This window comes from Schistocerca americana, chromosome 6 (genome assembly GCF_021461395.2).
Source record: "Schistocerca americana isolate TAMUIC-IGC-003095 chromosome 6, iqSchAmer2.1, whole genome shotgun sequence".
Classification (NCBI taxonomy): Eukaryota; Metazoa; Arthropoda; class Insecta; order Orthoptera; family Acrididae; genus Schistocerca; species Schistocerca americana.
In genome coordinates, this window is record NC_060124.1 from 320,755,476 (window position 1) to 320,779,934 (window position 24,459).

Here is a 24,459-nt window from a genome sequence, read left to right on the forward strand (position 1 = left end):
ATCCGCCATCATAAAGTGATGCTAACAGAATAAAGTGTCTGCCGCGGGCTCCAAATATTTTCACTTGCTGGTTCAGAGTTTAGGTCTCTTTAGTCCTGCACCGTGGTCGGTGGTGGAGAACGGGTGCGGCTACGACGGTGGAGGGGAGAGCCTCAGTTGCCTTCCGCCTGCCGTCCCTATCGCAGCTCACGTCTAGGTGTCACGTTTTGTTATGATAGAAGACGAAGGATGACGAAACAGAGTAGTTTGGAGATGCTTTTGAGAATGCTACTGCGAAACTTCAATGATGTCTTTATACATAGGTTGCCACCACATTTACTAATCCAAATCTATACGAGGAAGGTCTTTTTTATCACAGTCAGTCATATATGGGAGCCAGTCTAAACTTACTAACCACAATAACGATCGCGGGCTGTGATTACAGCATAGAGTAGTACAATATTTGTAAAAAATTCCGAAACCTGTTTCGTTCTTTTATTCAGTTCAAACTGCCGTTTCCTTAATCAAAATTAAACTTTAAATCAATTTCTTAAGTAAAATTAAGCATACGTCGATAATAAGTGTTAACGTCATGGACGGCATAGCAAAACTGCTTTACATAGTTGAAATACGATAGCCTTCCACCTCCTTATGGTATTCTCTGTGTTGACTGAACCGATATCTTGAAATCTTATGGTTTGTATTTTGATTGTGAACATCGAGCTACTAACGTCCATCTCATTTAATTTCTCATTTAACATTCTAGCTGTGTCTTTCTTTAATTAATGAATTGTACATATCCACAGAAGACATGGGTGATCCACGGAAGGGACAGTCTGGAAGGTCGTTTTCAGGCATCAGCCATGTCCATAGGGATGAGGCGACTTCTAAGGAGGGCGCACCCCAGTGGAGTTCAGTGACCCGGACACGTCAGCAGTTAACCTCTGTCCGCTTCGTCATTGTGGTGCCGAGCAGTTGCGTCTGATACTAGGTCTCCAGAATTGCGAGTTAACATGGCGGGAGCTACTTTGTAAAAAGGGCAGTTTGGGAACAACGCTGTGCGTTCAGTCAATGTGAAGATAATTCTTTTATAAGCTGCTATTCATATTAAAAATAACCTCTTGGCAAGGTCTCCCAAGGGAACTGGAGGAAGCCCTCGTACCAAAAGATAGTGAACTCGCCGATTCACGAGGGAAAGTTATGTGGCAGTTACTACTAAACCTTTCTTTCTCCCTTTTCGTGGAAAAAGGAATAGCGCCGTCCAGACGAAAAACCACGCAAACAAAAAATGTCTCTCTCGCAAAGTGGGGAAGCACCTCACTGCGCAGCTTAAAAAATATTTTCTAGGTTGGATGTTGAAGCTCATTTTCTAAAAATTTCATCGGACACTCTTCGATCGGCTTTCCCATAGGTGGAGTAGAGTTTGCGCAGGCTTTTGTGAGAGACTCTGGAACAGCATGGACTAAAAAGTTTTGAAGAAGAGACTTGTTCAGGGGACGCAAAGTAGCACACTCGAGATGAGAGGCGGAGCCCGACACTCCGTGACAGGGGTTGCTGCTGCCAGCAGGCGGCAGAGGACACAGCTTCCATCGATTCTGGTGAGGATGGTTTGCAGCGTATACTGTCACGGGAAGAGAATCCTTAGGTGTTTTCGATCCGTTTCTTTTAAACCTGATTAGTCAAGTTGACTTGACAATTGGTCTTCTGCCCAAGGTCTGTTCCATGAGTGAGTAGGTTACATATTTACAGCGTCAGTATTGGGAATATACTGGGCCCTGCTGTTTCTATTAACTCTGTCTGCAGTAAGATTCTGATCTGCACTTACATAAATAAAGTCTCTTGGGCATCAAACACTGGAGATGTCAACTGTTCGCGAGAAATACTACGTGGATTCTGTTAGGATGTGAAGATGTTCTGTACAGTGTTCAATACGGGTGTATGTCTTCCGTTCAACCGTAAGTTTTGTTGTGTGAATTTTTAGGATCTTTAGGCCCTGCCGTATCGTTTTATGGTGCTTTGTTGCCTTCTCCGGAATAATCAAGGTTCAAAAATATGTATCTTTTATTGATGTATGTATAAATTATTCTATTGCATCCTTGAAACGTTTATGTATTCAAATGAGAACAGTTTCTAATACTCCATTTCATATTAAGTAAGGAGTAAATCAGTATATGTGATTGTGGTTGTGACTGCTTGACAAAGAAGAGTCCTTAGAGGTGAGGCGAATTTTAAGGGAAGTCTACACCAGGGGAGGGTAGTGCCCTCACCATGTCAGCAGGTCGCCTCTGTCACTGTAGTGTCGTGCCGTTAGAATTGCGAGAAGCTTACTGCACGATGTTTATGGTCCCAAGTAAGCAAAAGCGTTATCAAATTATCCTAGCTCCCAAAGTGGCCTCACGACTACGTTATCCGACATTTTGGAACAGCAGTCTGTTGGCACAAAATAACATTCAGTACTTAGTGTAATGGCTACTATAGAGGCACATGTAATATCGTTGTTGTTAAACTTGTAGTCTTGGCGGTAACCAGACACAAAACATTAGGAGAGGGCGGGGGGGGGGGGGCATTTTATGTGACAGGGAATATGACACATCGCTGTATCTTGTCATTTTCTAAACTAGTATGTTCCTGAAGGGTTCTGCACTCTAGTTACCGTTGATACAATTCATTGGTCAGCATAAACAAGCCATCAGTTGACGCTGAGGTAGGACAGTGAAATGACATATTTTGTCACCGTTTCTTGTAATTTTTCTATTGTGATTTTTAAGAGGTAAGACTATCTGTGTAATGTGTTATTATACGCCCGCATAATAGGAACAATCTTCATATATTTCTACTCCCAGAGATAACTGAATATACTGCATTCCATAGTAAACAAATGCACAGTGGAATAATACGGCGGGCAACAGACGAGAATGTCACATAACACCACATTATTGTATATTATACTGTTGTTAATACAGTAATAGATGTAGAGCCACAAACAGAGTAAAGCAATAGTGCACAATTCTGTCAGCTACAAGGTACAACGAGGGGTTGAAAATTAACGAACAGACGATCAAAGAAAATGAGAAGATCGAAACGCAACAAATAATTAGGAATAAGAGAGCAGATCTAGATAAGACAGAACTCACAAATCATAAGAGAAAATTTGAATTTTCGTCATCTGAATCTCGATCAGAGGTACCATTAGTCATCTCACATGACGACAGTGACTAGATGATATTGATGCAGATTCGAAACATCGATGGGACAGTCTACATAATTATTTATGTGTATTATGTTTACCACAAACAGTAATTAAACTTGGTCAAGACTGGACTTAATGATTAGTTTTCATAGTTTACACTGATATGTTCTATTTTTTAGATTATTCTTTTCTGGATTTATGAAGCATGTTAAAATATTATGTCACAAAAGAAACCACATAAGGCAAAAAATTTAACATCTCACAACGCCATGTCTGAGGTAAATGGCGGAATGCAAAAATTAGTATAGATGTGGTGTCGTATAAAAATTAGTCATTCAGGAATCATACTATCATAGCACTGAGTTATGGACATGTGGATGAAAGCTTAGGGAAAAATTCCATGATTTTAAGAACACAATGAATAGTTAAAATTCCCTAAATTACACCAAATTCCAACCAGTCTCCCCCCACGGATCAGAGTTTCCCAACTAATACCAACTTCTGCCAGTTCAGAACTAAGCAGCCCAACGTTTCGGAAAAAGTTCATCAAATTTGCATGTACCTGGTCTAAGTAAAAGACGTATTACGCTATAATTCATGTTTGCGTATAAAGTTTAATATTATTATGCATATATGCACTTAATCTATGTTAATCCTGTTGACTCTGGAAAGTAGGCAAGTTACCTGTAGAACAGCAGAGCCAAGCCTGTCCACCACGAAGACCAGCGCCGTGCAGATGGATCCCAAGACCACCACCACGGCCTTCATCAGGATGCCTGCCTGGCGCTCAGACAGCTGCCGTCGCGGGAAGAACGTCTTAAAGAAGTCCTCAAACACCACGGCCGCCATCGAGTTGAGCGCCGTAGACATTGAGCTGCGCAGCAGAAACCGACAAGCTGACGTGACAGGCCTCTGATCTAGAACATGGCATCTTATTTTGTTACAATGATAAGAAAACTAACTGCTCATTAGCGTTGCTGTTATACGGCATATATTATTTTTTTCTTGGGTTCTCCTTCATTTTGGTTCTATTCCATTTTAAAAAAGATGTCTGAAGTTTGGGCTCAATAACGAGAAGTGCGCTCCTGGGCCTTCAAAATCGGAAAATCCAGAGAGGAAGCAAACGCATTACCTTCGAAAAATATTACTTCTGCATAACAAATGCATTTGTTCTCTAATGTAAGTATGCTGCTTACGTCCGTTTCAAGTGAAAACGTTCTTAGTTATCATATCACGTCGGTCAGATGACGTGACAGGTCAAAGACCTCAATACTGGTAGAGAGCTGGCAACGCGAGCGAGCTGACCAGCTCCTTTTGACAACCCAACCTGGACCACCCCCACAAGTCATACCAAATACAATTTCCTCGTCTTGAGCTCGTTTATGGGAGATAACCTCTTACAAGAGGAGGATTTGACAAGAGGTTCACCGATTTCGATCAACTTTTGCAAGGGCGATCTATACTGAAAATAAAGAGATACGTCTTTCAGCTTTTTGCTAGACGCTACTTAGTTTTTGAAAAAATCGAGGTCAAAGTTGATGATCGAAAATCGTATTTTCGATGGTATACATCGATGTTGTCCAGAGACTGGTTTGATGCAGCTTTCCTTGCTACTCTATCCTATGCAAGCTTCTTCATCTCCCAGTAAATACTGCAACCTACATCCTTCTGAGTCTGTTTAGTGTATTGACCTCTTGGACTACCTCTACAATTTTTACTCTCCGCGCTGCCCTCCAGTACTAAATTGGTGATCCCTTGATGCCTCAGAATATGTGCTACCAACCGATCCCTTCTTCTAGTCAACTTGTGCCACAAATTTCTCTTCTCCCCAATTCTATTCAATACATCCTCATTAGTTATGTGATCTACCCATCTAATCTTCAGCATCCTTCTGTGGCACCACATTTCAAAAGCTTCTACTCTCTTCTTGTCTAAAATAATTTATCGTCCATGTTTCATTTCCATATATGGCTACACTCCATACCAATACTTTCAGAAACGACTTCCTTACACTTAAATCTATACTCGATGTTAAAAAATTTCTCTTCTTCAGAAACGCTTTCCTTGCCATTGCCAGTCTACATTTTATATCCTCTCTACTTCGACCATCATCAGTTATTTTGCTCCCCAAATAGCAAAACTCATTTACTACTTTAAGTGCCTCATTTCCTAATCTAATTCCCTCAGCATCACCCGATTTAATTCGACTACATTTCATTATCCTCGTTTTGCTTTTGTTGATGTTCATCTTACATCCTCCTTTCAAGGCACTGTCCATTCCGTTCAGCTGCTCTTCCAAGTCCTTTGCTGTCTCTGACAGAATTACAATGTCACCGGCGAACCTCAAAGTTTTTATTTCTTCTCCATGAATTTTAATTCCTACTCCGAATTTTTCTTTTCTTTCCTTTACTGCTTGCTCAATATGCATATCGAATAAGATCTTGGATAGGCTACAACCCTGTCTCACTCCCTTCCCAACGTCTGTTTCCCTTTCAAACCCCTCGACTCTTATAACTGCCATCTGGTTTCTGTACAAATTGTAAATAGCCTTTCGCTCCCCGCATTTTACCCCTACCACCTTCAGAATTTGAAAGAGAGTATTCCGGTCAACATTTTCAAAAGCTTTCTCTAAGTCTACAAATGCTAGAAAAGTAGGTTTGCCTTTCCTTAATCTGTTTTCTAAGATAAGTGGTATACATTGACTGTTATCTAAAACCAAACATTTTCATTGATATAACATAGGGTAGAAAAGTTAATAATGTTCAAGTTATTATCGGTTTCGTGGTTTTCATGCTGTGGCTGGGGTATCCGTCACTCTATGCGTCTAGAAGAGCGAAGCCGGCGGTCGAGCGGTCGCGGCCGTTGGACTACCAAACCGCTGGTCTGTGTTCCATTCTTGATCGTGGCTTTTTTTCATTTGACGTATCTGACCATGTGAGTACCTTTCTTTGCTTTTTTAATTAAAACATCGAGAGGTGTGATTAATAATCAAATAATAATACATAATATGCTGATAGTTATTGTCTTCCGGATACATGAAGCGCTACAATATGACTTTCGTAGATGATGATGCTCAGCCAAAGTGCACCGTGATACCACTGAAATGTACCTCTTTTTGTCAACCGTGTGAAGTTTACATCTTCGTACAAGTAAAGAATTTCAGCACACGACTTCAGAATCATGCGGAATCACAGTAGAGCAGAGTATTACAAGACAGGGAGAATTCTATCGAAATTCATACGCTCGCCCATAGCCAGCTATCCGTGCCTGTCTTCCAAGATGTGCTTTTATCTACGAAATGGCATCATACAGATTTATTTTTAACAATGTGAATCAGATATGTTTTCCAAGAACAGTGTTCCAGAAAGCATTTCAGTGAGACAAGATTTCATACGTGTTCTGGGCATAGGGCGGGAAACATTTATGTTTTGCATGTTTCTATGATCAGCTTCACCCCACTGATTGCGAGAATACGCACGATTAGACGATCAGTTATAATTACCCAATGATATACTTTAGATGTACCTTTGTACTATGTATCATCATAAAAATAACTGCCAATACCTTATGTATAGTTATGTGATTATTAATCACACTTCCCGATGTTTTACTTCAAAAAAAGGCAAAGAAAAGTATTTCGACAAGCAGAATATTTTTAGACACACCTAAAAAAATACCAAATGAAAGAAAGAATACCATCAAAAATTGGACACAGACCAGCGGTTTGGTTGTCTAACGCTTCGATCGCTAGACCGCCAACGTCGCTCTGCTGATAGCGTAGAATGATGGATAGCCGAGCTACAGCACAAATCACAGAAAAGGACATTATTAGCTTTGGACTCCATACTATATTAATAAAAAATGAAAATACGGTTTTCCGTCGTCAACATTAACCTTTTTTTTTTTTTTGAAAAACTAGAGACTGTCTAGCAAAACGCCGAGAACTGTATGTCTATTTTCAATACCGATCGCCCTTGCAAGATGTTATCAAAATCGGTGACCCACAAGTCAGATCCTTCTCTTGTTAGCTCGAGTACTAGCCAGATAACCAACTGCCACTGGAGGTTCGTAAGTGAAAAGAAACGAATTTTGCTTAAAAGCTTGACGTCATAGCACGTGCTAATCCTCTATCATTAACGTTAAAGTCTGTAGTTGGGTTTTGATCAATGAAAGCCTGAAAAGACGGGTAAGATTCATGCATGAAATGGACCACAAGTTACTTATGAAGGAGAGATGACCTTCTGAGCCGGCAGAGGCTAACGTGAAGACGCAAGAGTGCGGCGAATCTGATATTCAGTCATTCAGTAAGTCAACTACATGTGTACTTTCAGTATATATTTTATAAACAAAAGTATTTGAAAGTGAAAGAAAAATCTGCTTCTCATACAACGCAGACATTTTATACGTTTTTCACTCACTGATTTACTGTAGAAATTAGTAGGCAGAGGTTTTATATGGAACTCTTGCTGAATATTATTTTCAGTCCGATGTTAGGGCTTAGTGTTTGACACGATAACATCAAATATGGGCACTTCTGGAAATGCGTGTGTTTTGACTGAAAATTTTTGCAAAAATTCCCTTTGTAGTTACCTTCTAGGTATTAAATGTATGAAATAATTCTCAACGTCGTTTTTATGGAAGAGATTACCTTATAAACACAGGTGCCATCTATATCAGTCTTGACAAAAAATTCAAACCACTTGGTCTGGAATTGCTTCCAATAAGGACCAGCCTAGAATTCAACGTTGAAGATCAAGAAACATTTGAATTGAAAATATTTGCTTGAATTTCTGTATTTTGATAATGATACTTCGAGAAGCATAGTCTTATGGCGTATGTTTCCCTACTCCAGAGGCTTTTTGTCATTTATTACTTGTAAATGTTTATCTTCCGTGATGAGTTTATGTTTTCATGACACGAAGGAAATGCAGCTAGTGAAATTTGTATTTTCTTTATAACTACATAAGCAGGAGCATTATTCTGTGGCTATTCTGAATCAAATGCATCGTATTTGGATTTTAGTATTATTTTAAAATAAGTATACATATCAAGTTGACGTTCATGGTGTCTAGTGTGGTTTTACAGTAACTGCTAAACTGTTTATGGTACACGTCTGTTATTCTGCTCCAATTAGTCTTCTCAATGAAAGCTCAGAATAAACTGATAAATGTTTATGGTAGACATCTCTTACTCTGTCCTTATCAGTCTTCTCAATGAATCTTCAAAGTGTTCAAAGCATTGAGATCCCAGACATTATCAAATTAGGATTGGACATTTTGTTTCCACTAAAGTTAAGACTACTTATGACCATACCTGACTTTAATAGGAAGTTCCTTAGTAGAAGTTCTTCGCTGTAGCATAAAAATGAAGGCATCATTGGTGCTCTACACATAGTTATTAAAATGACAGCAACAAGAATAATAAATTATTTCCAAACCATGAGAAACAGCAGCCGCGAGTGCTACGACTTGTATCTGAGTATCGTCACAAGTATCGAGAGCATAAAATGTGACTTTAGGAAAGCACATGAATGTTTAAAAGATAATGTGATTTTCTCATGATTTGTGTGTCATAGAAGTTGTAAAGAGTAGCTTTATATTTTATGTTATCATAGTTAATACAGTAGCATTAATTATTAAGTTGAAAGTAGAAGTTATTGGTTAATCAGCTAATTTTGTACAATATTTTATAGAAAAAAATAAACAATTTTTTATCCGATGTTCTCCACTTCAATTGTAGGAGCTGAGGGTTCCGTTACCACTCTCCTGTGAGCCCAAATTGCACACAACACATTTTTTGTGTCCTGCAACCAAAGTAGAGGGGAAAATAAGAATTCAAACTTGATAAATTAGAACGGCCGTTGTGCTCATGTCACGTGTGGAGGGATAATGTGAACGTTACCAATCAGTGTAAAAATTTTGGGCTGCTTCTCGATGAACCGAGACTGGAACGCATGTGAAGAAGCCGAAGAACAGGGTCATCAGAAAATCTGATCCATCCATATATCTCAAGCCAAATGAGTGCTAAAGATGTTCTATGCGACAATGCACTAGGAATAACTTAAGAAGTGAAAACGTTACTGCGCAATCCTGCAACAGAGGCAACAGAATTATAACCTCGAAAACATATAGTTCCATGGTTGTTTGTTTGTTCTGTTCTAGATACATGTCTGTAGTCGTGGTATTCACTCAAGTTTCTGTCCACAGTACCGTAGTAAGCTGGCAGAGGAGACGAAATGATCCAGTTCATTGATATCTGGAATACCATGTACTTATTCGTGTTCCGCAATTCTAGGGGATCAATGCCGCAAAAATTAATACGGATTTGATGGAAGTGTACTACAGCAGTGAAACATCATAGGAAACCTTAGACAGGTTGCGGAGAGGCTTCAAGTATGGTGAAAGTCTGTATGACGAAAAACGCAGCAGTGGCGGACCACCTCTCTGAAGAACCGCTAGTCGCAAGAGATGCGAAGGCTCTAGAGCTCGTAGTCAGGCGATAGTGGAAAAAGTGAAAACCAGTCACGGAGGAGTTTTCAAGATCTTGCACTAGTCTTTGAACATGATAAATACCGCCGCCCATTGGGTTCCGTAACTAATCACCCTCATTCGAATACTCTACCGAACATAAACAGTACCGGAAATATTACAACTGTGGTTGAGCAACCCAGATGACATCTTTACCCTCCTAATGACCGTGGACCAGTGTTGGATGTACCACTATCATCCCGAGAGAAAAGAGGAAAGCGAGCAGTGGAAACACGTGGATTCACCACTGCCGAAAAAGGTGCGAAAGCCCGAGTGTCTGCTTGGGAAGCTAAGTTAACTGCACTAGACCTCGTCATAACTCAGACACATCCTTAAGATCCAGTTCGGGTAAAAATGTTCGTAAAGGAATTAAAACGCTATCAAAGTTACGACTCTAGCATTGAACCTGAAGGAGGGGAATGAAAATTTTATTAATCAAAAGCATAAAATATGAATAATGGTGTGGCTATCTACGTTAATTGAAAAGCTAGTTAAATGAACTAATTGGTTTATTACAAAATTTGCGCCAAATTACAAAATTTACAATCCTAATAACATTCGAGTGATGTCGATCTACAAAATCGAGCACCTGAAATCATCATTGAAGCTAACGATTGACAAAATAAATGGAGAGGGTCGGAATCTTACTGCTCGTTACAAATTTAAAATGTGAACATTATTGATGCTCCCTACACATTGAATACGGTTGTTGAAAGACGGCTGTAAAATGTTATAAGCGAGCCAATGGACCTGTCTGTGCTGATAGGTTGAAATTGTTCTTATGAAACTTTAAGTACCGACTTCCCAACCTGCCAAAGCTTGCACTCTTGCGCAGCCTCATATTCATCGCCTTACGAGCACAGCACTGATGGAGACAGCAGTTGAAACAATAGCTAGTGCAGCCCAAGTCGGAGTGTTCTGCCACAGCAATGAAGACGAAGTACTCTCTATCAGATTTGGATATGAAATCATTCCTGGCCCAATGTCGAAGTCTTTTTCCTCGTATGTCAAGACTGTTAGCACGCACCCTCCCGCCAAAAACTACGAGAGTCCATCTCTTGTAAGTTAAAGGCGCTCATTATTGGTATGACTATCTACCGTTAAAGAAACTCCCGCCTTTAAATGTAAGATCTTGAGCGTCAATCAAAGCCCTCTCTTCCTGTCTTTGTGTTTGCTACCTTATGTCTATCTGACGCCAGAGAGCAATTGACTAATAGTGGTCTTCTATTGAAAACAGCTAATGACAGGCTGCGAGAAAGATGCAGGACAGAATGTGAGGCTCTATCCCCGCTCACTTTCTTCCACTCCAAACTCGCAACTTGTGTGGACTGTATCAGAGGGGCACTTCCCTTTGATGTAGTGGTGCCGCTTGTCACCCACCGAGGTCCGTTTCCGTTCGGCAATTGCGGAATGTTACGTGTTCTCGCATCTTCCAATGCTGGACGCCAAGCTGGCGAGTCGTGCTAGAGCCTAGAGCTTTTGCGCTGCTGGAGAATGGCGAAGCCAGCGGTCACTGCAATGCAACGCAGCTAATTCCGTAGTGGCAGTCTCCCGGAAGAATGCCTGTGGTGGGAGGGGGGGGGAGGGGGGGAGGGCCGTGGTCGCTATTCTCCAACCCAAACCAGCGAGGCCCTTTCTTGTTACCTGTCCTCAACACACGCCGCGAGGCGTGAAGTGTCCTCCGTAGGAAGTAATCAAGTAAACAGCTCACGTGTAAACAAACATGTTTATTTGAATAGAGAGAAACGCAGTTCAACTTAGTAATGAAAAATCTTGGGAATCATGAAACAAACTGAACTCGTTTGGTTAGGCACAGTTTCTCAAACTTCGGAAGGAGAAAACAAATTTTTACAATTCTTAACTGACTTAGTGTGATAATGGGGAAAACAAAGTGCTGTACCAAGTCTTGACCCTAAAAGATAGAAAAACAACACTGATCATAAGTTCTTAACACTCTTCAGAAAAACACCGTCGGAGTAACGTTCTTCTGTCACTTAGAAAAATAATTAAGTCTGTTCAAAGTTCACAACACATTTAGGATAATGACAAAGTCCCATATAAATTCTAAATCTGACAACACTATCCGGTAGGGAATAGTTGGAGTCCAAGTTTAAAAGAAGGATATTCTATGTCCGGCGAGGCCGAACAACAGGCACGCACATATTACAAAATCAAGAATCGGTCTTCCTGTCGGCGCCGCGTTTTCTGCAGAGAGACGAGGCTGAAGGATTGAGAACGACCATACTGGCCCGAACGGTGAATGCGGCGTAGCTACGGCCCCGGAGTGAGCTCCTGATTGTGGAAATGTAGTAAGCATTCGTGCCCCAGCCCAGGTAGCTCGCCGGCCGGTGTGGCCGAGCGGTTCTAGGCGCTTCAGTTCGGAACAGCGTGACTGCTACGGTCGCAGGTTCGAATCCTGCTTCGGGCATGGATGTGTGTGATGTCGTTAGGTTGGTTAGGTTTAAGTAGTTCTAAGTTCTAGGGGACTAATGACCTCAGATGTTAAGTCCCATAGTGTTCAGAGCCATTTTTTTTCTAACCCAGGCAGCTCGTTATGCGGGAACTCGCTGCGCAGAGCCCGTGCGCCGCCCTAAGTACAGCCGTCGGTGCCATGATACATTCAGTCTTGCATCCTGTGACGTGGCTGGCGTAAAAAAAGAGATCCGTGGCGCCACCAACCTCTGCTGGCGCTTTGGTCGCCGTTTTGTAGTCGAGCGTGCCGCGGCAGCCCCGAATAACTTCTGCAAGGTAGCAGGCTGCTTTCTTAACTGAGATGTAGTTTGGGTTGCAGCCTTGATAGGCGCAAGATCTACCCGTAACAAGCACTGCGCTTGCCTCCAAAGCGAAAGAAATGCCCTACACCAGGCTTTATTGTGTAAATTAAAATGCAAATCAGACCGCTCAACCACTTTACTGTGAGTAAATTATTTCTCTCTTATTAAAAATCAACGTCTATGTATCCTATTGCTTACCGGTTTCACTATGAATCTGCATAAGTACAAATATTTTATGAAAAGCGACAGGCCAGACGGCTTGCCGCGTTCCAAAAGTGAAAACTTAACGATCATCGAGTAAGGTGATGACGAGTCTTTTTTTGAGACTGATGTGGTATGGTGCTAACAGATTACACTCGTACGGACGAGCTGTTAAAACCATACTACCGAAAACTTCCGATGAGGAGACTGGAGGCATTCAAGACAAAACGTAGCGGGAAGCTGTGCAAGGGAGTTTGTTCCTCTACAACGCCCAAGTTTATTCTGCACAGCACACAGCCATACATACTGCCTCTTTGGGATATGAACCCCCCCCCCCCCCCTCCTCCTTCCCTTATTCTAATGACTTGGTCCTCATGGAATTCTTCCTCTTTCTTCCGATGGAAAAACATTATATGGAAGAAATCTCCAGAACGACGAAATGGTGATTTTACTAAACACCCAAAATGCAGACTTCTGCAAACAAAGTCTCCATAAAATCATGGATGGTTGGGGAAAATGGTGCACTGGACGCTTATATGCAGAGAAGAATTCACAATCTCAGCAACTTTGTGGCCGTAATTTGATTTATTCGATATGATACTTGGAGCCATATGACTAACTCTCGTAAACCCTTCGTAATGACATTAAAACACATCATTTCCTTATTAATTTCCTCAGCATCACTTGATTTAATTCGACTACATTCCATTATCCTCGTTTTCCTTTCAGGACACTGCCCATTTCCTTCAATTGCTCTTCCAAGTCCTTTACTGTATCTGACAGAATTACAAGGTCGTAGGCAAACCTCAAAGTTTTCATTTTTCTCCTTGGACTTCAATTCCAACTCCAATTTTTTTTTTTATTTCCTTTGCTGCTTATTCAGCGTACAGACTGAAGAACATCGGATATAGGCAACAACCCTCATTCCATTCTCAATCACCGCTTTCTTTTCATGCCCCTCGACTATCACAATTGCCGTATGGTTTCTGTACAAGCTGTACATAGCGTTTCGCTACCTGTATTTTACCCCTATTCCCTTCAGAATTTCAAAGAGAGTATGCCAGTCCACACTGTCAAAAGCTTTTTCTAAGTCCATAAATGCTAAAAATGTAGCTTTGCTTTTCCTTAACGTATCTTCTAAGATAAGTCGTAGGGTCAGATTGCCTCTCTTCTTCCTACATTTCTTCGGAATCCAAACTGATCTTCCCAGGAGTCTACTTCTATCAGTTTTTCCATTCTTCCGTAAAGAATTCGTGTTAGTATTTTGCAACCATGACTTATTAAACTGATAATTCGGTCATTTTCACACCTGTCAGCAACTGCTGTATTGGGATTGGTATTATTATATTCTTCTTAAAATCTGAGGGTATTTCGTCTGTCTCATCCATCTTGCTCACCAGATGGAAGCCTTTTGTCATGGCTGGCTCTCCCAAGGCTGTCGGTAGTTCTGATGGAATATTGTCCACTCCCGGGGGCTTGTTTCGACTTAGGTCTTTCAGAGCTCTGTCAAATTCTTCTCACAGTATTATATCTCCCATCTCATCTTCATCTACGTCCACTTCCCTTTCTATAATATTGCTTCCAAGTTCAGCTCCCTTGTATAAACATTCTATGTACGCCTTCCTCCTTTCAGTTTTCCCTTCTTTGTTTAGAACTGGTTAACCATTTGAGCTCTGATATTCAAACAGCTGCTTCCTATTACTCCAAAGGCCTCTTTAATCTTCCTGTAGGGGGCATCTGTCTTTCCCACAGCGAAATATGCTTCTGAATCCTTGCATATGTCCTCTAGCTATTCATGCTTAGCCATTTCGTACTTCCTGTCAATCTCATTTTTTAAGCGTTTGTATTCACTTTTACCTGCTTCGTTTGCTGTATTTTTAAATTTTATCCTTTCATCAATTTAATTCAGTATCTCTTGTGTTATCCGAGGATTCCTACTAGGTCTTGTCTTTATGTCTACTTGATCCTCTACTGCCTTCACAATTTCATCTCTTGGTCTCTTACTGTACTTCTTTCTCCAGCTCTCTAATCAACCGTTGTATAATGCTCCCTCTGAAGTTCTCAATAATCTCTTGTTCTTCAACTTATCCAGGTACGATCTCCTTAATTTCCTACCTTTTTCCAATTTCTTCACTTTTAATCTGCGGTTCATAACCTACAATTTGTGGTCAGAGTCCACATCTGCAACTGGAAATGTCTTAGAACTTAAAATCTGGTTCCTAAATCTCTATCTAACTATTATATGTGAATCAATCTGAAACCTTTCTGTGTCTCCAGGTCTGTTCCAAGTATACATTCTTCTTTTATGATTCTTAAACCATGTTTTAGCGATGACAAAATTATTCTCCACGAAAAATTCTACCAGGTAGCTTGCTCTTTGATTCCTTTCCCCAGTCCATATTCAACAACTATTTTTTCTTCCCTTCCTTTTCCTGCTATCAAATTCCAATACCACGCCACAATTCAATTTTCGTCTCTAACTATATGAATAATTTCCTTTATCTCATCATACATTTCTTCAATGTCTTAATCATCTGCGGGGCTATTTGGCATGCAAACTTGTACTGCTGTGGCACGCGTGGGCTTCGTGTCTATCTAGGCTACGACAATATGTTCACTATGCTGTTCTTAGTAATCTACCAGCAGTCGTGTTTTCTTATTCATTATCAAACGTACTCATGCATTACCGCTATTTGGTTTTGCATCGAAACCCTGTATTCACTTGACCAGAAGTCCTGTTACTCCTGCCATCGCACTTCACTTATTTCCACTACATTTACCTTCAACTATCCATTTCCCTCTTTTAATTTGTGTAAATTTTTTAGTGTAACGTTTACAAAATTCGTTTTTCGTTCATTACCCTCAAGGGCTCGTTTAGATTAATAACATGAATGGTGGCGTAGTAGCGTTGTCACCAGAGATCAAAGGAGGTCGAATGCGGGAAGAATTCGTGTAGTCCGAAATTTTTGTACAGTGGTTGGAGGGAGTGCCAGGAATCCTGACTAGTAAGGGATGAGGGTAGAGAAAAGGTGCTTTAGAAGATCACTTCTGTATGTTTTTCTTTAATAATTCAAAAATCGTAGCCTCTAGCGAAAACATATCCCAATAAAAAACATAACTACATTAAATTTCCTACAAAAAGGTCTTGCTCTTTTTTTTCTGCGGCACTAATTGTTTGAGCGTAGCAAGTGAAAAAATATGAAACTCTCGCACGTGGTTTATTAATGTCAGCTGTAACATCGTGGGTTGCATAAAACGATAGTGATAGGGGCAGCTGAATCACCGTGTATGGAAATATGGGAGGGCTGAAAGTGTAGCAGATGCTGGAATCAACACATTTCACAGCATACAGAGTACAAACAATCGTATTGCAGCTGGCCAGAGTGACGACGCAGCGACACAAAACGCAGCAGTCCCTGAGTGTTCAGGTGTGCTCTATAACTCTGGAGCACCTACCTAAGGGCAGCGCTGAAGATGCCGGCCACGAAGACGCCCGTCATCCCGGGAAGACCGCCCAGCGACTCCGCCACCATCAGCGGCAGCAGTTGATCCTTGGCTCGCGCCACCTGTGACCGCAGTGAACCAAGACCAGACTCAAAATCGCTACACGTTCCCAAGTGATATTAAAGACAACAGTTAACTACGAAATTCACAACAGGGTTATAAAAGGTTGTTGCCTGAATGTAGGACTATACTCATCTTCATGACGAATGAGAGTAGGTCACGTGGATGATTAAATTTTGGGACTTGATATAAATTATCTCCAGACGGCCGCCATTAAAAGCAGTTTCTGCAATTCACTTCTCTCGCTCAAATGCCACAAAAATAACTTAATGTGATTTTTTTATTAATTTACAACTGATACTCGTGACGTGTGAAAATGAGATGTGAACTCAAGAAACTAATAATATCCAAATTAAATGACATAAAGATAACTGTTTGGAGATAATTTATATCAGCTTCCCACATTGGACGATTTCATAACATAACAATAATGACCATATCATGGACTGAAAATATCAATTACTATAATCCCCACAATAATGTGGGTTTATGTCAATCAATGAGACATGTATATATTGTGCAACATCCGTCAAAAAAGTTCCGAAACTGGTCATATTCCTGACGTGAAAGTGACGTCAGTGCAGCTTGAAATAACAACGGTAAAACCCAGATGTACGTTCGACCAATCAGTTGCGAACAGTCTAAACGCATGTACCTTATATCTTGTCGAAAACTTATATGTTTACATGCTGACATTCTTAACTGAGCAATCACGGCAGATCTTTGTTTGCCAAACTTATATATGAGACCTGTCACCACCTGAAAAGCATAGAAGAGGCTACACGTGATACATGTGTGCTTTGTTCAATAATAAAAAGAGATTGGCGTTATAAAGATAAATGTGAACGATTTTGCACAGATAACCATCGGTGTAATGTCTCTCCACGCCCTCTGTAACATTTTTGGAATGTTATGGAAAGGCTGATGGCTGACAAGAGTACGGTCAGACCTGTTAATCACGGATTTTTTCGAATCTTAGGTATATTGCAGAGCGACCAGTCCTACCTGTAGTACCTGGCTTCTGGATTTTCATGCGACGGCCACTAGTTTCAGAGAAAATCTATTTTCAAGTTTTATACGTCCCCTATGTGATCAATAGTATCTGGAAACCTGGTTGAAAATGACTTACAAGTTCATGGCGCCCTCCATCGGTAATGGTATGGTATGGTATTGGCCCATCCTTAGCCTTGATGACATCTTACATTCTCGCAGGTATACGTTCAATTAGGTGCTGGAAGGTTTCTTGAGGAAATGCAGCCCACTCTTCACGGAGTGCTGCACTGAGGAGAGGTATCGATGTCGGTCGGTGAGGCCTGGCACGACGTCGGCGTTTCAAAACATCCCAAAGGTGTTCTATAGGATTCAGGTCATGACTCTGTGCAGGCCAATCCATTACATGGATATTATTGTCATGTAACCTCTCCGCCACATGCCGTGCATTGTGCTCGATCATGTTGAAAGATGCAGTCGCCATCCCCGAATTGCTCTTCAACAGTGGGAAGCGCCGGCCGCGGTGGTCTCGCGGTTCTAGGCGCGCAGTCCGGAACCGTGCGACTGCTACGGTCGCAGGTTCGAATCCTGCCTCGGGCATGGATGTGTATGATGTCCTTAGGTTAGTTAGGTTTAAGTAGTTCTAAGTTCTAGGGGACTAATGACCACAGCAGTTGAGTCCCATAGTGCACAGAGCCAGCCACAGTGGGAAGCAAGAGGGTGCTTCGAACATCAGTGTAGGACTGCCTGTGATAGTGCCACGAAAAACAACAAGAGGTGCAAGAACCCTCCATGAAAAACACGACCACACAATAACACCACCGCCTCCGAATTTTACTGTTGGCACTACACACGCTGGCAGATGACGTTCACCGGGCATTCGCCATACCCACCCTCTGCCATCGGATCGCCACATTGTGTACCTTGATTCATCACTCCACACAATTTTTTTCTACTGTGGAATCGTGCAATGTTTACTCTCCTTACACCAAGCGAGGCGTCGTCGGCTTTTACCGACGTGAAGTGTGGCGTATGTGCAGCTGCTCGAGTATGAAATCCAAGTTTTCTCACCTTCCGCCTAACTGTCACAATACTTGCAGTGGATCCTGATGCAGTTTTGAATTCCTGTGTGATGATCATACGTTTTGCATAGTGTTATCCATGTGAAAGTGTCTGAACGTTTTTCGAAATGTTTGCGAATCGTGTAGCTTAAGCGAGACCGGATGTGGGAAACCGCCTATGAATAACATCCAGGCTGGCCTACACATCGGCGCTCGTCGTTAACCCACCGTACAGTGGGCCAACACACTTCAAAATCTGGACAGAATAGAAAAAAAGGTTCATGTTCCGACTTTGGTCCTGCGAAATGTTGTGTAAATCATGCTGGGGCATATTTCCGCAATGCTGCGGTGTCATTTCAATCTCAAGTCAATATGATACGTCCTGTGACAGTCGACGCTAAACAGTCAATCGGGCGTCGACACATCTTTCAGGCATTCTTACTGTGGCCTGTTTAATGTATGACAGGTATCCTGCATAGTTGTCAGGATAAAATACGATGGGTAGCACTGCAGATGGTATGTTTATGAGATTTTTAATCCGTGTAAATTTCAGTTTCTGCACAGCCGTCCAGGCGGCCTCCTCTCTTGTGTTGAATCATTCCTTCCATTACAAGGGTGTGTTGCAAAGTGATGCCACCGAATTTTTAATGTGAAAACAAAGAGTTTTAAATAAAACAAACACCATTAACATTCTGTAACTTTATTCTAGACTATGTGATCAAAAGTATCCGGACACCCCCAAAAACATACTTTTTTCATATTAGGCACGCTGTGCTGCCGCCTACTGCCGGGTACTCCATATCAGCGACCTCAGTAGTCATTAGACATCAAGAGAGAGTAGAATGGGGCGCTACGCGGAATTACGGACTTCGAAGGTGGTCAGCTGATTGGGTGACTTGCGTCATACGCCTGTACGTGAGATTTCCACACTTCTAAACATCCTTAGCATCACTGTTTCCGATGTGATAGAGAAGTGGAAACGTGAAGGGACACGTACAGCACAAAAAAGTACAGGCCGACCTCGTCTGTCGACTGACACAGAACGCCGACAGCCCGCATCTCGTGGTCGTGCGGTAGCGTTCTCGCTTCGCACGCCCGGGTTCCCGGGTTCGATTCCCGGCGGGGTCAGGGATTTTCTCTGCCTCGTGATGGCTGGGTGTTGTGTGCTGTCCTTAGGTTAGTTAGGTTTAAGTAGTTCTAAGTTCTAGGGGACTGATGACCATAGATGTTAAGTCCCATAGTGCTCAGAGCCATTTGAACCATTTTTTAGAACGCCGACAGTTGAAGAGGTTCGTAAGGTGTAATAGGCAGACATCTATCCAGACCATCACATAGGAATTCCAAACTGCAGCAGGATCCACTGCAAGTATTGTGACAGTTAGGCGAGAGGTGAGAAGACTTGGATTTCATGGTCGAGCGGCTGCTCATAGGCCACACATCACGCCGGTAAATGCCAAACGACGCCTCGCTTGGTGTAAGGAGAGTAAACATTGGACGATTGAACAGTGGTAAAACGTTGCGTGAACTAACGAATCACGGTACATAATGTGGCGATCCGATGGCAGGGGGTAGGTATGGCGAATGCCCGGTGAACGTCATCTGCCAGCGTGTGTAGTGATGACAGTGAAATTCGAAGGTGGTGGTGTTATGGTGTGGTCGTGTTTTTCGTGGAGGGGCCTTGCACCCCTTGTTGTTTCACGTGGCATTATCACAACACAGGCCTACATTGATGTTTGAAGCACCTTCTTGCTTCCCACTGTTGAATTCTGAGACGGCGACTGCATCTTTCTACACGATCGAGCATCTGTTCATAATGCACGGCCTGTGGCAGTGTGGTTACACGACAGTAACATCCCTGTAATGGACTGGCCTGCACAGAGTCCTGACCTGACTCTTACAGAACACCTTTGGGATGTTTTGGAACGGCGACTTCGTGCCAGTCCTCGCCGACTGACATTGACAGCTCTCCTCAGTGCAACACTCCGTGAAGAATGGGCTGCCATTGCCCAAGAAACCTTCCAGCACTTGATTGAACGTATGCCTGCGAGAGTGGAAGCTGTCATCAAGGCTAAGGGTGGGCCACCACCATATTAAATTCCAGCATTATCGATAGAGGTCACCATGAACTTGTAAGTCATTTTCAGCCAGGTGCCCGTATACCTTTGATCATATAGTTTATGTCTTTATTCTTCGTGTCAAAATATTTGCTGCTCTCTGCTGCCACAGGGCTCCATTGTGTAACATGGTGGTTAGTAACGTAACTACGTCGATGCGTGAGGAACATCGTGCTTTAACCGACTTTCGAATTCGTCCGCACATGAAGCACCCTCTCGTTCAGCCGGGCCACAGACCAGCGCTGCGACATCTGGAACAGTCCGGCGTCTTGTGTACAGTGTCGTCAAACCTCCTCCCGACGTGGCCCCACCTTATCTTCATTTGTTTCCAAAACTTAAAGAACAACTTCGAGAATGGACCTCCGTTTGATAGTGATGAGGCACTGCAAGCAGAGGTGAGGTTGTAACTCCCTCAACAAAGTCAAGCAGTTTGCAGTGACAGTACCAACAAACAGGCATCTCGTTGGGAGAAATGTGTTCGTCGCAAGGGAGACTACGTTGAGAAATATATATGTAGTCATGAAGAATAAAAATGTAGACTGTAAATAACGATTCATTTAGTTAAAAGCTTCAAGAGTTTTAACGCCAAAAATTCAGAGACAGTACCTTTCAGCACGCCGTCATACATTAATTAAAAAAGTATTGTGTGAGCAGGGATAGCCAATTAAATGTCTCATGGTATTCATATCAATTCAGTTTCCACGTACTGGCCCTATGTGTGTCAACCGGGCCCGAGCGACAGCCATGTCATCTTCTGTCAATGCCGTCGTTCAATGCTGTATGGAGAGGCATGTCTCAGCACATCGCTCACCTGGCCATAGGATTTTTTGACGCTGGAACCGCTACTAATCGGTCGTGTAGCTCCTCAGTTGAGGATGAGTGCACCCTGTAACAGTCCTCTCAACAAGGAAAAATCCTTGGCAGTGCCGTGAATCGAACCAGGAACCTTCCCATTGCAGTCAGCCGTGCTGAACACCCAGTTACGGAGGCGAACTCTTACAGTACTGCCTCACTGGTATTACACCGCCTTTATTTTTTTAGGTGCTGCTTTTTCACACCGTCTTACGGTCTGCGGTTCTACCCAAAGATTTAAAATTCCAGTAGCGCACTGCTTTACGCTACAAACACGTACCTTGGTGGTGAGAGGATCGCAGTCGAAGTACCTGGCGAAGATCAGGAGGCCGCTGTAGGTGCTCAGCAGGATGAGGCTAGCAGCACCGGCAGTGAATATCCACACCGCTCTGCAAATAAAAGACATGCAAAGTTCAAATTTCCACCGTTGTAAATTGTCGCCGGCCGCTGTGGCCGAGCGGTTCCAGGCGCTTCAGTCTGGAACCGCGTGACCGCTATGGTCGCAGGTTCGAATCCTGCCTCAGGCATGGATGTGTGTGATGTCCTTAGGTTAGCTAGATTTAAGTAGTTCTAAGTTCTAGGGGACTGATGACCTCAGCAGTTAAGTCCCATAGTGCTCAGAGCCATTTGAACAATTTTTGTAAATTGTCATTTTAAAGAGAAGGTGTTAGGCTATAGTTCCGTAATGTACTTACTCAGAACGTAATAATCCTTAAATGCGTAAATTACTTTGTGAATTTTGTTTTTCAGCACAACACAAGCGATACAAGTTTTTAATGCAGATGAGCTTTATATGCACGTTACATGAATCACAAAAAGCAAAACGGGTGCTTAATTAATCTAACTATGACACAGAAAGGGGAGAAATATGAAGCTATAAAACTCTTTCATTGTCTACCCATGGAAATAAATTCTCTGACAGATAACAGACGTGTTTTCAAATGTCAAAGACGTACACCACAGAGGAATTTTCAGGCAGATATAGTTATTCATTAAAAACCCTGTAAATGGTCAGCAGGTCTACATCTACGTGGATACTCGACAAATCACATTTAAGTGCCTGGCAGAGGGTTCATCGAACCACCTTCACAATTTTCTATTATTCCAATCTCGTATAGCGCGCGGAAAGAATGAACACGAGCTCTGATTTCCTTTTTCTTATCGTGGTGATCGTTCCTCCCTATGTAGGTCGGTGTCAACAGCATATTTTCGGATTCGGAGGAGAAAGTTGGTGATTGGAATTTCGTGAGAAGATTCCGTCGCAACGAAAAACGCCTTTCTTTTAATGATGTCCATCCCAAATCCTGTATCATTTCCGTGACACACTCTCCCATATTTCGCGATAATACAAAACATGCTGCCTTTCTTTGAACTTTTTCGATGTACTCAGTCAGTTCTGTCTGGTAAGGATCCCACACCGCGTAGTGTAGGCAGTCTCCTTAGTAGGTCTGTTACATTTTCTAAGTGTCCTGCCAATAAAACGCAGTCTTCGGTTAGCCTTCCCCACAACATTTTCTAAGTGTTCCTTCCAATTTAAATTGTTCGTAATTGTAATACCTAGGTATTTAGTTGAATTTACGGCTTTTAGATTAGACTGATTCATCGTGGAACCGAAGTTTAACGCGTTCCTTTTAGCACTCATGTGGATGACCTCACACTTTTCGCTATTGAGGATAAAAAAAAATGGTTCAAATGGCTCTGAGCACTACGGGATTTAACTTCTAAGGTCATCAGTCCCCTAGAACTTAGAACTACTTAAACCTAACTAACCTAAGGACATCCCACACATCCATGTCCGAGGCAGGATTCGAACCTGCGACCGTAGCGGTCACACGGTTCCAGCGCCTAGAACTGCACGGCCACCCCGGCCAGCTATTGAGGGTCAACTGCCACTTTCCGCACCATTCCGATATTTCTCCTAAATCGTTTTGTAGTTTGTTTTGATCTTCTCATGACTTAATTAGTCGATAAACGACAGCGTCATCTGCAAACAACCTAAGACGGTTGCTCAGATTGTCTCCCAAATCGTTTATATAGATAAGGAACAGCAAAGGGCCTATGACACTACCTTGGGGAACGCCAGAAATCACCTCTGTTTTACGCGATGACTTTCCGTCAATTACAACGAACTGTGATCTCTCTGACAGGAAATCACAGATCCAGTCACATAACTGAGACGATATTCCATAAGCACGCAATTTCACTACGAGCCGCTTGTGTGGTACAGTCTCAAAAGCCTTCCGGAAATCCAGAAATACGGAATCGATCTGAAATCCCTTGTCAATAGCACTCACCACTTCATATGAATAAAGAGCTAGTTGTGTTTCACAGGAACGATGTTTTCTAAACCCATGTTGACTGTGTGTCAATAGAGCGTTTTCTTCGAGGTAATTCAGGTATCCACATAAATAATATTTTCTTGTTTTTATTTTTTACTTGTGTAAAACTGTATAATATTTGTTCTGGTGACACATTCCACATTAAAACGTTTATCGTGAATGTGCTCTGTGGAACAAGAAACTAACTAACTAACTAGGACCTCGTGTTTCTCTCACTGCGTTGTCACGTGACTTACCATAGAATAAAATACAGGGAGCGAAAAGTTATCTGCAACTCATTCAGAAACCACACAACGGTTTGCAAAACTCCTTATGCGTAAAAATGTTTGCCTGAACTAGAAAATTAATTAAGCGCCTTTCAAAACAAAGCTGTGATTATTGTGCACAACGAAATGTATAACGGAAGAATTTAACGACCCAGGTATGGACCCTAAAGTGGAGAATTACGAATTAATAAATTTGATATGAATAGAAGGTGTATAGAAACAAGTTTTGGTTTAACTCACTCATTTATTCAATTAAAACATACATTAAAAGGGTATTAGTGTGAAAGAATATCAACTGACTTCACGAAGTCCCCGTAAATGACGTTCTGAAAATTACTCGCAAACTTTTATCTAAACAAACTATAGTAACTGTTGGACAGATTGTTATTGAAAAAATCATGCCTCTACTAAAACAATATGTGTCGATGCATGCGTTGGGATAGGATAGATTCGAAGACCTTGGTAAACAATGGAGTGATGGAGACGGAGTTGCAGGAGGACTTATCAGTAGAAGATTTGTGCAGTTTGAGGAAAAGTAGGATTTTGGAGGTTTTCCATAGTTGAGGATAGAAACCTGTGGAGTAGATAGTGGTGGAAAGTGT

The 24,459-nt window shown here is 42.0% G+C and overlaps 1 protein-coding gene across 2 annotated transcripts in view; it reads right to left on the bottom strand.

Annotated features, from left to right (window-relative positions):
* Positions 1-24,459, bottom strand: part of LOC124619721 (sodium-coupled monocarboxylate transporter 1-like) — a 180,450-nt gene that overhangs the window by 50,195 nt on the left and 105,796 nt on the right. For both annotated transcript variants that reach the window (XM_047146284.1, XM_047146283.1), the window contains exons 9-11: positions 21,533-21,641; positions 16,128-16,237; positions 3,854-4,043 (exon numbers count right to left, since the gene is read on the bottom strand). In XM_047146284.1, the coding sequence (XP_047002240.1) occupies positions 3,854-4,043; positions 16,128-16,237; positions 21,533-21,641 (409 nt within the window). The remainder of the gene's footprint in view (positions 1-3,853; positions 4,044-16,127; positions 16,238-21,532; positions 21,642-24,459) is intronic.